Consider the following 13,143-nt stretch of genomic DNA (forward strand, 5'->3'; position numbering starts at 1 on the left):
CGGGAGAGCTTAGAAGCTACTTCAAAAGTGGGAGATTACATAACCTATGAGTGCACATGCCCTCGACTTCGGTTTCGTCACATGTAGGCGTAACTTATCTCGGCAATAAACTCTTCGATACAAACATTCGGGGTACGGTCAATATTCGCGCATTGAACCGCCGTGCAGCCGATCCTTGGATGATGATACAACGTTCGGCTCCCGTCTCAGTAGCAATCGAGACCTTACTCCGTGGATAACGGAGCAGCGGAGTGGTCGACCGCTGGAATCATCAATCAACGGTTGTCGGGGATGAGGCGTTAATCGCAAGTTAATCGTCACTTATTGAGTGACCATGACTGCATCTCAGATTCGACGTCGTTCGTAGATTCATCGTCACGGTTCAACGCCCCCGGCCAGGCTGTGCCGTCGCCAGTTTCCATATTGTAACAGAATACGTAGAAGATTAACCGCCTTGAGACGAAGGGGGGTGAGTCAAAGCTAAAGGCCGTACGCGGAACGCTGCACGTGGTCTCGTTATACCGCAGAACGCGCATATGAGATGATGCCTGCGTTCGGACGGTAATAGGCGTGGTTTCTGTCGATGGTGCCTCAGAAGAGCACGAGTATCCACATTCGGCGACGGCGGTGATAGTTGAAGGTCGTCGCCGGCTCAAAAGCCTATGCATATGTTTGATTCAGAGGGTGGGTGAGTCAATAAACTGAGCCCACCACTCCACGATCATGAGAGCTCAGGACGCCGGATGATACCTCTGACAATAAAATCTCACGACACACCGGGCTACGCAGCGTGCCAACGAAACTTGTGCGAATGTACATATGCACGGCCACGCAGGCAATGCCAGATCGCGCTTAGTGAAAACTACTCAGCACTCAGTCCGTGTACATGACATCAAATACAGCACAGCGCACACTCCCCCACAAGATCGAACAAGAGAACCCTATGGCCTCGGCTCATGTCCGTAGCGCGTCCGCGGCCAAAGGTGGCACGACGACGTCCTCCATGTCCTCGTCCTCATCGCTCTCGCCCTCCCCATCCGCCTCGGCCTCGGCCTGCGCTCCGTTGGGCGTCCCATGCAAGGGCGCGCTCGGCGGAAATATCTCCGGAAAGGCATTGATGTCCAACATGATATGTGTCCCAGGGTAGGCCGCGATAGGCGGCGGGTGCGCTTGCGGGACTGGTTTCGGCGGTGGTGCGCGAGGAGCGGACGACGGAGCCGCCTGCTCCATCTCGGAGTCCGTCGGAGCAGGTGCGGTGGAGGCTGGCGTCGGTCCCGACGCTGGGGGTGGTACAGAAGTCACTGCTGTTTCAAGCTCTGGCCTTGCGGCGAGGGGCTGAGCTGGCGACACGTGCGGGTCCGAAGGAGCCTGAGTCACGGTTGGCGGTGGCGGCGGGGGGTCTTCCTCCTCCGAGTCCGCGATCTCGGTCAACTGGGCGGCGAGGAGCGCGAGCTGTGCCTGCAGCGCCGCGCGCTCGTCGTCGGAGAGCGTCGAGCGCGACTGCTGCTGCTGCTGTTCCGCCGCGGCGGCTGCGTTGGCCAGCGCTGTGAGAACGGCGGTGAGGTCTTCCGCTGCGTCCTCGGGAGCAGCGCGGGTCGCCAGGTCGCCGAAGTTTATTGCCTGGAAGATATGCTGGGCGGCTTCCCAGGCATCGTTGTTTTCGGCGCTGTCGGTGGCCTTTCCGTCTCCTAACTTTGCGACCTGTGCGGTAGCTGTTGTCTTTTGGTCCGACCTGTTCCCAGCAGGTGGAGGATAGCCTGGGTAGTGAGCATAAGGATATGGGAACGGGTAGCCATTGGGTTGCTGTTGTGGAGGTTGCGACTGCTGTCCTTGGGGAGGCTGAAGCGGAGCATGTGTAAAGGGAGAAGAGGCCTGGGACGAGTGATGGATTGCGTATGTCGTCTGCGCTAATGTCTGAGGCCGCCGTGTAGTGCGCTTGGAGGTCTGCGGGCGCATGGTGCTATCAGCCAAGTGAACCCCACACCGAACGCAACGGACGTCGTACCGCGCCACCTTCCCACGTTGCATTCAGTCGGTATTTACCCCCAGGTAGCTTCTCCAACCGACCTCGCTTGTATGCCTTCTGCAGTGCCTGGCTCGCACTCGGTCGAAAGTTGGTTTGTAGGGGGTACTTTGACGCCATCCACGTGAAAACGTCTTTCGGTGCCGTACCTTCGCCGGTTTCACCATCCCCAAGATCCAGCAATGCCTCCACAATCATCTCTTCATACGACGGTAAGTCTTCGCCAGTCGGAGGTGGCGGTTGCGGGGGCGGAGGAACCGGTGGATGTACTGGCGGACGCACCAGTGGGGTCGAGTTAAATAGTGGTGGATTCCCCGGAGGATGTGAAGGTGGCGGCGAGGAGTGGGTGTGAGGTGGGGGTGGAGGTGGAGGGTACCCGGGAGGCGGGGGATATGGAGGGTATGGGTAGTGCGATGGGTAAGCACCAGGAGGAGGATAGTAAGGCGTGTGGGGGTATGCAGCTTGTTGGCCTTGAGATGGATGAGGCATGGGGTAGCCATAAGGAGGGTACGGGTACGGGGTAGGAGGATGGAGAGTCGCATGCTGAGGATGTCCGGTAGGTTGTGGAGTACCGGTATGCGACTTGGAGGCGTCAGGTGAGTGAGGAGACTGTCCTTCGGCAGTATGGGTTCCGTTGGCTTGCGGAGCTGGGGATGCGGTACGGCGCGGTGGAGGAGCAGCAGTAGATGCACTCGCCTTTTCCCTGTTCTCTTCCGCGGGGTCTCTCAGAGATCCCATGGGAGGTTCCTCTCCTGTTAGTGTATTCTTTCCCGGAGGATGTACCTGCTGGAAGGGAACGCTTGATCTGGATGTCTGCGGAGCACCGTTAGCTATGGGGGACTGGGGGACTGGGGTGCCATGTCGGGAGCGAGGGAGAGCATCGGCTTTTTTTCTGAGTTCGAGGATGGCAGCGTCGAGATCGACGGGCCAAACGGTCGTCAGGACGTGTAGTGGGACATGAGGCTCGAAAAGCAAGCATATTTCGATGATCTGCTCGAGAGGGAGGAGGCCAAGGTATGCTTTCTTTCGGTTGATGACGGACGGGACGGGTGTGTGTCCAGTATGAGGGGTAGCATTGGCTGCACAAAGATGAACATTGACGGGTAAGGTGTATGAGGGGGGAACACACCTGACTGAGAAGGTGCGGGAGAGGCCGCCACGGGCGGGGGCTCACTCGCGCCTGGCATGGAGCGGGAGGCTGCAGGGACTGTACAGTCGCTGTACATGTGCAGTTTTCCCTCCAAGATTCTCAGCCACACGCGCCTCCCCCCGGCGCTTCTGCTCGTCCACGACCCTGGCGCTTCGGTTGTACTTGCATGAGAGTTCGTTCAGGACTGAAGCTGTCGCGCTCCAAACCACGATTAAGTAGTGTACATGATGTAGCCAAACAACGAGGCGTCCGAGTTAAATCCTCTCATCGGAACCCGCTGATCAGAGCCAAGTCGAAGCGATTTACGGGTATCGTGCAAGAGGACTCGGCATGTCTAGCGAGACAATGATCATAAGAATGGCGATAGACGAGCTGCATTCAATCGGGTTCAAGGGTTGCAATTGGGTGTGGATGGACGAGCCGGTTGTAAATTCTGCGTTCCGGAGATATCTGCGTGAGATATCGTCTGGGGCAATCTGGGCCCTGGCCCCTGGGGTAGTCACAGTTTGAACCGAAAAAGCGGCCAAGCCGTAGGGGGTTAAAAGGCTCGTGTTGACAAAGACATCGTAGAGCTGAGAGCGGCACTAGTGTAACATCGGATCTACAGCGGGCCGGAACCTAAGTGGCGTCAGGGAATGCGCCGCTTAGATCAAACTTGGGAGGCTGGTATGTACTACTTGGTGGTACGCAACCTCTGAAATGGCACTACCGATAAGCTGCAAGCCACGAGGCAACCTGGACTTTTGGACGGTCTGTTTCAGTGGGCATAGTGCGGTTTGAGCTGCAGTGTCTATTACAGACGCACAGCCCCGACCCGACATCGCTCGATTGAGCAAGTCGGGCGTTTGTAGCGGCGAGCTTGGAGGCCTTCAGGGCTCAAGGAAGGAAGAATGGCGGACGTAAATGCCACCGGAGCCCGCCACGAGCGCAACGATGAAGGACGTCGCTGGCGCGGAGGGCGGAACGCAGAGGGAGGCAGACAACGCAACGGACGGGGGTGGGAGAAGGCATGGAAACGAGGTAAAGGCGTGGGTGATGACGCCGGTGGTGCGTAGCATCTCTCTTCTCTTCACCATCCTCCTCGTCTTCACGTCCCCGCCCGCCGTCTGCGACGCCGACGGCGCCCCCCTCGACCTTCCTTCAGCCCGCCTCTCCTTTCTCATGCTCGTTCGTCTCCTCAGCCTCGTCCGATGATCCCTCGCCCCCTGCAGGCTCGTCGGTCTCGTCCTTTGTCGGCAATTTTTATTGGCTCTGCTGGTTCGACGCCCCCCACGCTCCCAGACTTACCCGAACCTCCAAGCCCAAGTACTTCATCCAACGCCTCCGGCTTACCATCGCCTCCCGCCACAAACTCCACCGGGAGCGGCAGCGTTGGAGACCGAAGTACAAGCGCCGGCAGTATCCGTCACCGAACCCCCGGCTCCAAACCAACCCCCAGCATGTCGGGCGGTCTAGGTGACAAGACCCACCACAGGAAGAGATCATCCGTTATAGAAGACGACGATAATCCAGACGACAATGAGAACGATGAGGATCACACGGCGCGGCTATCGGACGACAGGAGGAAGTCCAATGGCAAGGGGGATAACCAGGATGCGTTGCTGCGGGTGAAGAGCCTTACCCAACGAAATCGCATGGTGCGCCCTATCATGCATTGCTAAGGCGCATATACTGACTGTTCATGTGGCCGATCATGGCGATTCCACCGATACATCTACGGCGACATGTATGCTATCGCAATGACATACGATCAATGTCCACCCATCCATCATACATCCTCTCACTTTTACCTCCACCACTTTAGGTACTGGATAAGCTTTCTTCCATCTCGCGCATTGGCTCTCCGGCACCGTCAAGCGCTTCGCGGTCCCCCCTTTCCCCGCCGCTTGGGTCTTCCTCTTCCTCCGCAACATCTTCATCCTCACGTGTAGTATCGGGGACGCAACCCAGACCTCCATCGGCCCTAACGTCATCAACGAACGCCCGACGGCGCAGCACTCAGCTTTCTGGCTCAGAGACCGAGCGGGAAGGTCAGACCACCTCTACATATTCGGCCTCCTCAGATGGCAACACCACACCCCCACCACTGTTCACACCGCCAGAACCCCGTGGCACACTGTCAGTTCGGCAAAGACGCATATCCGCTCCGGCTTCCCCCGGTAAAGCGAGGACGGCTGCGGCCGCTCGGGAGAGGGAGCGCGGATCACCAGGTCCTTCAAGAACGCCTCGCACCAAGCGCGTCTCAGTCACACTATCTGTGGATGAAGGTTACGCGAATCGTCCAGACGATGACGATGTCACTGCGGCTGCTCTTGAGGCGGTCGCTTCGTCACGGCGAAGCCCGACACAGAAGAAGGGAAGACAGCCCCTACCCAGGGAGTTTAGGGAAAGGAAGATATCGGACGAAAAGGTGCGTATCATGATCATCAAAGTACGTCACAGTCGACCGACATGAAAGTTCCCAGTCTCCCATGGTTGAACCCGCCACACCTCATCGAGTGACAAATCGCAGTGAACTTGGTCGAGCTTCCCCATCGCCAAGGAAAACCCGCATTTCCACTTCAGATCCACCCGGTTCTCCTAGGAGATTGGGCCAGGCGAGATATTCCACTGTTCGAGAGCTTACTCGTAAGCATCAAATACGTTGGATGTCCGAGGACCTCAGCTCACCCTCCCAAGATTTCGCTTTGGAATCCGGGGTCGGGAGGCGAAATGGTCAGCGCAGTGGTAGCGGGGAAGGCATGTCTGGCACTATGGGCAGGAGCGTAGTGGGCGAGGGGCTCAAGGCAGCAGGTCTCGCAAAACGGCGCGACGACGACGTCTTCTCTTCAAATGGCAGCGGCCCGTCGTCACGGCGAAATCGTTCATCACACAAATCGTTCGCTGGAGAAGACGACGTCAGCTTCGAGTATGATGAAGGAACCCGCGTTGAAGGTGTCGGTCTTCCACTCAATCCCAAAACTCCGATCAATGCGAGCCACCGACTCAGGCCCTCAAGTACCATAGGTACCCGACCAGGGACGTCCATGGCGGCCCTCAACGGCGACGATGCTCCCCCTCGAACCGCTCCTCCCGCTCTTCGCTCCTACAAGTCTTCATACGCCCTCCCCGATCGCGTCGCCGAACTGGCACAGCCGACCCCAATCGGCCGTTCCTCTCCTTTCAGCACCGTTCGCTCCTCTACTGCACAGAGTGGAGCTCGAGATGGCAGCAGCGACCACCGAAGGTTGATGATGGAGGCTTTGACCATGTTCGAGTCGCAGCTCTCTCGCTTTCCGCCCATGGGTCAGACCACGACGTCTACAATCCCAGAAGTCTTCCAGAGCGCCCAACACCTCGTTCATTCTCTCGACAAACTCAATGCGATGCTCAAAGAAGGGACAAACAAGGCTTTGGACGCTCAGATCGACGCGGAACTCGCTGACGGTCAGGGCGGAGTGGATCTCTCGGAACTGTGGCGAGAGGTTGGCGCGGACCACAGGGAGAACCTCCGCATTAGCGACGAGGTGGTGCGTAATATGACTGGCTTCCTCCTGGGCGTGGGCAAAATTCTCCGCGACACGACCTCTTCCAACCAACATCTGCGGACGATGAGCTTAGACGAAGACATCACACGGAGGATGACACCCGATGTCCAAGCGTTCAACGGTCACGACTCAGATTCACGGAGGAGCAGGGAGATCAGGCATAGCTGGGAACCTGACAACGAATCGGCGCGGTTGCGCGCGCGGCTGACCAGCCTCGAGCGGGCCAATGGCTCCATGCGATTGCGGCCAGGATCTGCGTTGAATCTCGGGCGCAGCTCAGCAACCACATCCAGCAGTGAGGAGCGAAGCAATGCGGGCGCAAATGATGGCACTCCTGCCACTGTCCGGCAGTCGGCACCCATCTCTGGTCCGACCTCAGTCGCTCGCAGGTTGTACACGCCGCGCGAACGCGTGGACTCGGTCGTCAGCACATTCAGTCCTGACCGAATGGAACCCCCTGACTACGAGCCGTCTCCCACACCTTCGACACGACAAGGTATGAACGTTTCCAATCGCCGCGCCTTCCCCTCTATCGCCGTACCACCTAGCCTCTCGACCCTACCTTCGGAGTCCCTCATCGCGACCGGCAGCCATTCTGGCTCGGACAAGAGCAAGGCGCGCAAGATTTCCGTGAGCTCCACACAGACCGTGCGAGCAGAGCCCTCTCCGTTCTCCTCCATCAAACCTTCGAATCCTACAACCGCGCTCACTCACACGACGGTATCCACGTCGCCCGAGAACTCCACCGCCGCGAAGCCGTTCCCCATGCTTCGCAACGACTCTGGCTCCTCCGCGCGCTCGAATGGCGGCGTCACCTTCTCGCGCGCGACGATGTCGTCCGCCGTCCACGGTCTCAAGGCCCAGCAGGATCGCAACGGCGGGTCGCGCAGCCGGAACGTGTCCATGCGCTCGGCGTTCGCTGACGAGGGCGTGTCGCTCGAGTCGCCCCCCGTTCCCAACTCTTTGTCCGCTCCGGGTCAGAGTCCGAGCGCGAACGCGACGGCGCGCGCTCGCGGACGATCAGCTCCCGACCACGGGCCAGCCTGGAGAGCAGTCGGGGCGATGAGAGTCCGGTGGACGCGGTGCGGAGGAGTCTGGCGACGACGGTGTCGTACTCGGCGGCGAGGAAGGAGCGGCGCCGGACGATCACCGAGATTTTTACGCAACGATGAGACGAGATGTGAGCGCGCTGAGTGCGCGTACGATTTTTGGGTGAGTGTTATGCAGGCTGCTGAGCTCTAGAATATAAGGCTGACGCCTTCATTTGAAGACTGCGGATGTGAATCCGTTACACCGGCCGCCCGGCCCACCACTTCGACCCTTCGGAGACATGCACATTGGTCCACCCGTGTTCCGCTTCCTCCTTCCTGCTGCATACACTCCCCCCTTCGCCGCCGACCTACCCCTTTTATAGCGCCATAAGACTACTTTCCTTTTCCATGTCCCATTTTTCAGTTCGCACGCGTGTAGATATCAGGTCTCGCGCGCCGCGAGTAGGTTCCCGAACGCCTCGGTCTCCCGACATTGGCTGTGTCTCGTTCCCCGTGTTTTTATATCGCCTCTCCCTCCTCCCTCCCCGATCCAACCTGTATTGCGACAAGAAGACGCACGTATGTTTATGGGCTTCATGCATGATATGACGAGCCGACCCAGAGTACGCCTTGCTAATTAGGTATAGCAGTGTAATGGGATGATGTTTGAACAAGCTGTACCGATATATGTATCAGAGGTGAGAGGTAGAAGAGGTGAATGCAGACGTACGGATGATGTCGACAAACGTAAATGTGGTGGACATGACAGAGAGAAGCTGGGTAACACTGCACCATAGTATGTAGTCCAGAATACCTGGCTGGGATCCTTGTTCCGCTGCATAGCGTTAGAAGCCGAACGATATCTCCGCAGAGGGAATGTTAGGGCCTCCGTTTTGGACGGAGTGCTGAGAGCGAAAGAGTGAATTGGGAGGTACCATCAAGTGCCCACCCCTGACGACGGCCTGTTATATAGCGCACGGTGCTCGACGTCGTTGCTGGCCTTTTGCTCCTGGCTCCACCTCCTCGCTTACGATGTACTTGTCCGCAATCCCTCTCTGATCCTGGCTTCCCACTGTCGGCTACTGTGGCTCCACCGCCTGAGAAGCGCGCCTCGTGGACGAGGAACGCCCGTCCAATGGCACCCAAAGTATAACACGCAGGTTCACCGCGTCGGCGGACTTCCACGGCCTGTGCGGAACGACCCAGGACTGGGTGCTGTGGTCGCAGCCGCGAAGCCACCGAATGAAGAGGCTTCGACGCTCCGCGCGCGAGAGCGATCGCAGCGGGAGCAGACGTTCACAGCGGTGAGTGCCGTGTACGTACACGCGTTTTGAGACTGTGCGGGCGCGGAACCGGGTTGGTCGGACGAGCCCGCTCTGTTTGGATCCGCGAAGGGTGTGCGGCGCGCGCAAGCACATCATCTCCCGAGGTCGTTGGGCCGCGTCTGCAGTAAGTGCTCCGAAACATCCCCGGGTGATCTCCGGAGTCGCGATGGTGGTCTGTGCATGCCGCGGCGTGCTCAGAGTTCGGTCGTTCTGATGGAGGTTGCCGCCCCGAAGACGGGTAGAGGGAGCCATAAGTACTCATGCGGCGCGCCTGCCAGTCCACAGGTCCTGGTGGGCGCTGTCGTGATCCGCATGAGGCGCCGTGGTGGAGGAGTGCGTGCATAGCGACGAGACGTCGTGGTCGCTTTGAAGGGGTGATCCATGATGCCAACCGCTGTTCGCTGAGGATAATTGGGTCAATGAGATCGGGGTTCTGGGCGCGTGATAGGCGGGCCGGTGGCAATATTCCAGGAGCGGGGCCCTCATCTGGCGGGTCGCTTGCTCTTCTCCTCCCTCGACGGTCTGCTCCCTCCTCTCTCGCCGCCAGTCTCGCGCTGGCCGACCCCACGCTCTTTTCCTCCACGCTCTTTTCTCCTCCCTAGCGCCCAGACCCGACCGCGCCCTGCGCGCGCCCTCGCTTCAATGCACGGCCAACGTCTTGCGATGGAACACCGACGCAGGCGGGTGGACGATCACCACGCCCGCGCTCCTGCGCTCATCAACCTCCCGTCACCCTCCCCACCATCCCCGTCCTCGGCTCCATCCTCGGCCCCATCCTCACTCCTATCATTGACGGCGCCCAAGCCACTACCACCTCCGCCAAGCAAGCGACAACCACCACCGCTGCTGCTCATACTCAGCCCTCCCCGCCTCCACAGGATCCAACCCCACCACAACCTCCTCCCCTGACACCGGGTCTAACACCGGCTCTGGCAACAACGGGAGCAGCGGCAACGACAACCCCAGCACTGGCAACAACAACGACTCCGGGAGCAGTGGAGACAATAGCACTCCCACTTCCGGCTCAAACGCGTCTACTCCCAGCTCTTCCTCCCGCGACTCCTCTTCCCCCCACAGCAACTCCGACTCTAGCTCGCCCTCCAACGCGAGCAACACCTCGGGCACCTCTTCGCAGGGTGTCATCATCAACGTCGGCTCCGGTCACTTCGCCACCAGCGGGTCCACCGTCCTCCCAGGCGCCACTATTACAGGTACCCATCCGGCAGGTCATTCTTCCACAACAGTCGTTGGCTCGTCCCCGACGGGCAACACCGACGGCAACCCGTCCAAACCCGCCGTCGATGCTTCCTCTGCTTCAGGCATCTCTACCGGCGCCATCGTTGGCATTGTCATCGGCGCGCTCTTCCTCTGGGCCTACTCGTCGTCTGCTGCCTGCGCCGGCGCGCCATTGCGGCTCGCGTGTCCCGCCGCAAGCAGTGGGCCCGCGGTGGGCCCGTCTCAGCCGATGAGTACAGCGACAAGGACGGTCTCGCTGCCGCGGCTCTCCTGGGAACCGTTCCGCACGCTCGAGCTTCGCCACTTCATACGATCGTGGCTTCATGACCAGCCCTCCGCCCGCGGACCCATTCGCAAGCCCATGCCTCCTCCCGTGTCTACGATGGGAGCCGTGCCTCGATTGGGCCCTTCGCCACCAACGTCTTCGAACCCGTTTCCAACAGCTGGACGACCGAACTGCACGCACAACTGGTCACGTTCCCCCCAGCCTCGCACTCGGTGGACAGCTTCGCGACGGCGACGATGCGCAGCGGCGACAGCGACCGCAACAGCCTGTCCAGCAGCGGCAGCCGCCCCTCGAGCCAGAACAGCCAGTACTTGATCGCGGAGCCCCCGAGCGCGACCCTCCACGGATCTCCCGCCCCCTCGCCCTTCACCGTCCGGCCGTTCTCGCCCACCGAGAAGTGGTCGTTCCCCAAGCCCCCCACGTCGCAGAACAGCACCCCCGGCGCGGGCACCGGCGTCGGCCCCAGGGGCGCGCTCCCCGAGTCCGAGAACCCGTTCGCGGACTTCGGGGGCGCGGACGCGGACGAGTCCTCGGTCGTGACGCACAGCACGGGCACCACCGCTCTGCACTTCGCCGCCGTCGAGACGATCCAGCGTGCGTTCGCACCGTCGATGACCGACGAGCTCGCGGTCCGGGTCGGGGACGAGGTCCGGATCGTGAAGCGCTTCGACGACGGCTGGGCGATCGCGGAGCACATCGCGCACGGGGCGCAGGGCCTGATCCCCATAGACTGCCTGCGTGCGCCCGAGGAGGAGCTCCCGGCGTTCCTCGCCAAGAAGCGCATCTCGAGCTACCACGCAGGCGTCCGGGCGAGCACGATCAACGGCTCGATGGTCGGCGCCGCGCTGTGAGATGCGGATTGTGTACCATCTTGCTTTGCTGGTGGAGTTGTGAGTCGCGTTTTCTTTGCCCTTGTGTTGACCTTGGCTTCGTATTGATTGGTCGACACTCAGATTGTAATGGATCCGTTATTGTTGTTGCTCTCATATGCTGCATATTCCAGTAGCATATCCCTCATCCCAGGTCGCTGTATGCGCCCGTTCGGCTGGCGTAGACAGCTCTTTACTGAGGCCTGGTCTAGACGGCCAGCAGGCCCCCCTCGTCCCTATCTTGAATACTTTCCTGGATGCACATACACCCGTTTGTCCCCCCTTCCCTTGCATCAGTTACGGCCTAATTGCGTTCGCCTCGCGTCCACGTCCATGCTCGACGCTTTTGCTGTCCGTTCATCTTGCATATCCGGGCCCTGCCCCCGTTTTTGGCACGCACATACTATAATCACCGTCCCGCCTATCTCTTTCTTGCTTTGCACCCCACCCCCGATGCGCACGTCTCCGCGCGCGCACCTGGCTGGGGACGGGCCCGGGACGGCTTCGATCGTATACCATTCGCTCCCTCTTCACACGCACATACCCATGCTTGCGCCTGAGCTTTTTTTCGTTTTACAGTACTCTCGGTACCGGCCCCGTCCGGACCCTTGCGTCGGTCGGGGCTGGAAAATACATGTACTACACTGTACTCCTCGTGCGCCCGCGCGCCCGGCGCGGCACGGCTCTCATCGTCCCGTCCAAAATGTAACACGTAGCCGCCCCCTCTCCCGCACGTTCAGCCTGATTCCGAGCCTCCCGAGTCCCGTCGCGCGCACCGCGAGATCGTGCGTCCGAACCTCGGCGTTCGACGTTGACGGGCGTGCCAATCGGCGCAGGCTGCAGGCGGTCGCGACGGCCAAGCGGGCGCGCATCCCGGGTGTACGCGCGACCCGTCGACTCGATCGACGTCCAGCACGCTGGCGCAGTGGGCGCTGCACGCTGCACGTCGTCCTGTTGAACGTCAGGCGGCGTGCATGGGATTGCGGCCGTGTGCGGGATGTCGCCGATCGCACCCCCGGCCGCGTCCTCAAACCGCGCGAGGGAACAGCAATACACCTCAATGACAGTGTGTCCACAGATCCTATGTAAGCCGCACCCTGTGGTCACAGTTGAGCGCTAGCTGTGGACACCGATTCTATCACGACACTGTCTGCGGACTAAGGAGACAAACATTGGTAATAGACACCTGTGTGATTGAGACTAATGATAGAACACGTCAAACAAAACAAACAGCCCACGAACAACTGTCACCTGGAGGTCTCGAGCCCAGACTGGGCAGGCGCTGATCCGACTCAGCGCTCAGCAACCACACCTAGATTTGAATATATATGTGCTGCTTATGCGCTACACCAAGTTGTCTCCACTCAACAGCATACTACGAGCAGCGGGATTCCTCCATCACAGCCGGCCCCATCGAACCAAAATACACTCAGTAGCTTCTCCGCCAACATCAAAACATGTGCTGGTGTTCTCCATGCAGCAGCATTCTTTCACCCATGGAGGAACATTGTGCACTTCTGGCTCGGGTCCTCGCCACGAATGCTGCTCTGGTGAGCATTGTGGAGGCTTTGAAACGACGCGTGTACACATTGCCGAAGCTCGCTCCGCTTGCCTTCACGAGCGGAACCTAGACTTTGTGTCTGAGTACTCTGGACAATCTGTCGCACCAGGTGGATGAGCTCGAGGAGGGTCACCA

General features: G+C 59.8%; 3 protein-coding genes across 3 annotated transcripts; 2 read left to right on the forward strand and 1 right to left on the reverse strand.

Annotated features, from left to right (window-relative positions):
* Nucleotides 1-954: 954 nt before the first annotated feature.
* On the reverse strand, nt 955-2,221 carry BXZ73DRAFT_90081 (uncharacterized protein; the record flags this gene model as incomplete). Its single annotated transcript, XM_048025500.1, has 2 exons — nt 955-1,944; nt 2,006-2,221. 2 exons carry the CDS (start codon nt 2,219-2,221, stop codon nt 955-957), a joined length of 1,206 nt encoding a protein of 401 aa, XP_047877708.1.
* Nucleotides 2,222-4,363: 2,142 nt separating this feature from the next.
* Nucleotides 4,364-7,872, forward strand: BXZ73DRAFT_47155 (uncharacterized protein; the record flags this gene model as incomplete). Its single annotated transcript, XM_048019828.1, has 4 exons — nt 4,364-4,810; nt 4,978-5,604; nt 5,639-7,632; nt 7,725-7,872. 4 exons carry the CDS (start codon nt 4,364-4,366, stop codon nt 7,870-7,872), a joined length of 3,216 nt encoding a protein of 1,071 aa, XP_047877709.1.
* Nucleotides 7,873-10,814: 2,942 nt separating this feature from the next.
* BXZ73DRAFT_47143 (uncharacterized protein) lies at nt 10,815-11,429 on the forward strand (the record flags this gene model as incomplete). The annotated part of the gene is made up of 1 exon (XM_048019822.1): nt 10,815-11,429. The coding sequence occupies one exon, from the start codon at nt 10,815-10,817 to the stop codon at nt 11,427-11,429; it is 615 nt and encodes a 204-aa protein (XP_047877710.1).
* Between the last annotated feature and the right edge of the window lie 1,714 nt (nt 11,430-13,143).

The sequence above is a fragment of the Epithele typhae genome (assembly GCF_022376455.1).
Source record: "Epithele typhae strain CBS 203.58 chromosome Unknown BXZ73scaffold_25, whole genome shotgun sequence".
NCBI lineage: Eukaryota > Fungi > Basidiomycota > Agaricomycetes > Polyporales > Epitheliaceae > Epithele > Epithele typhae.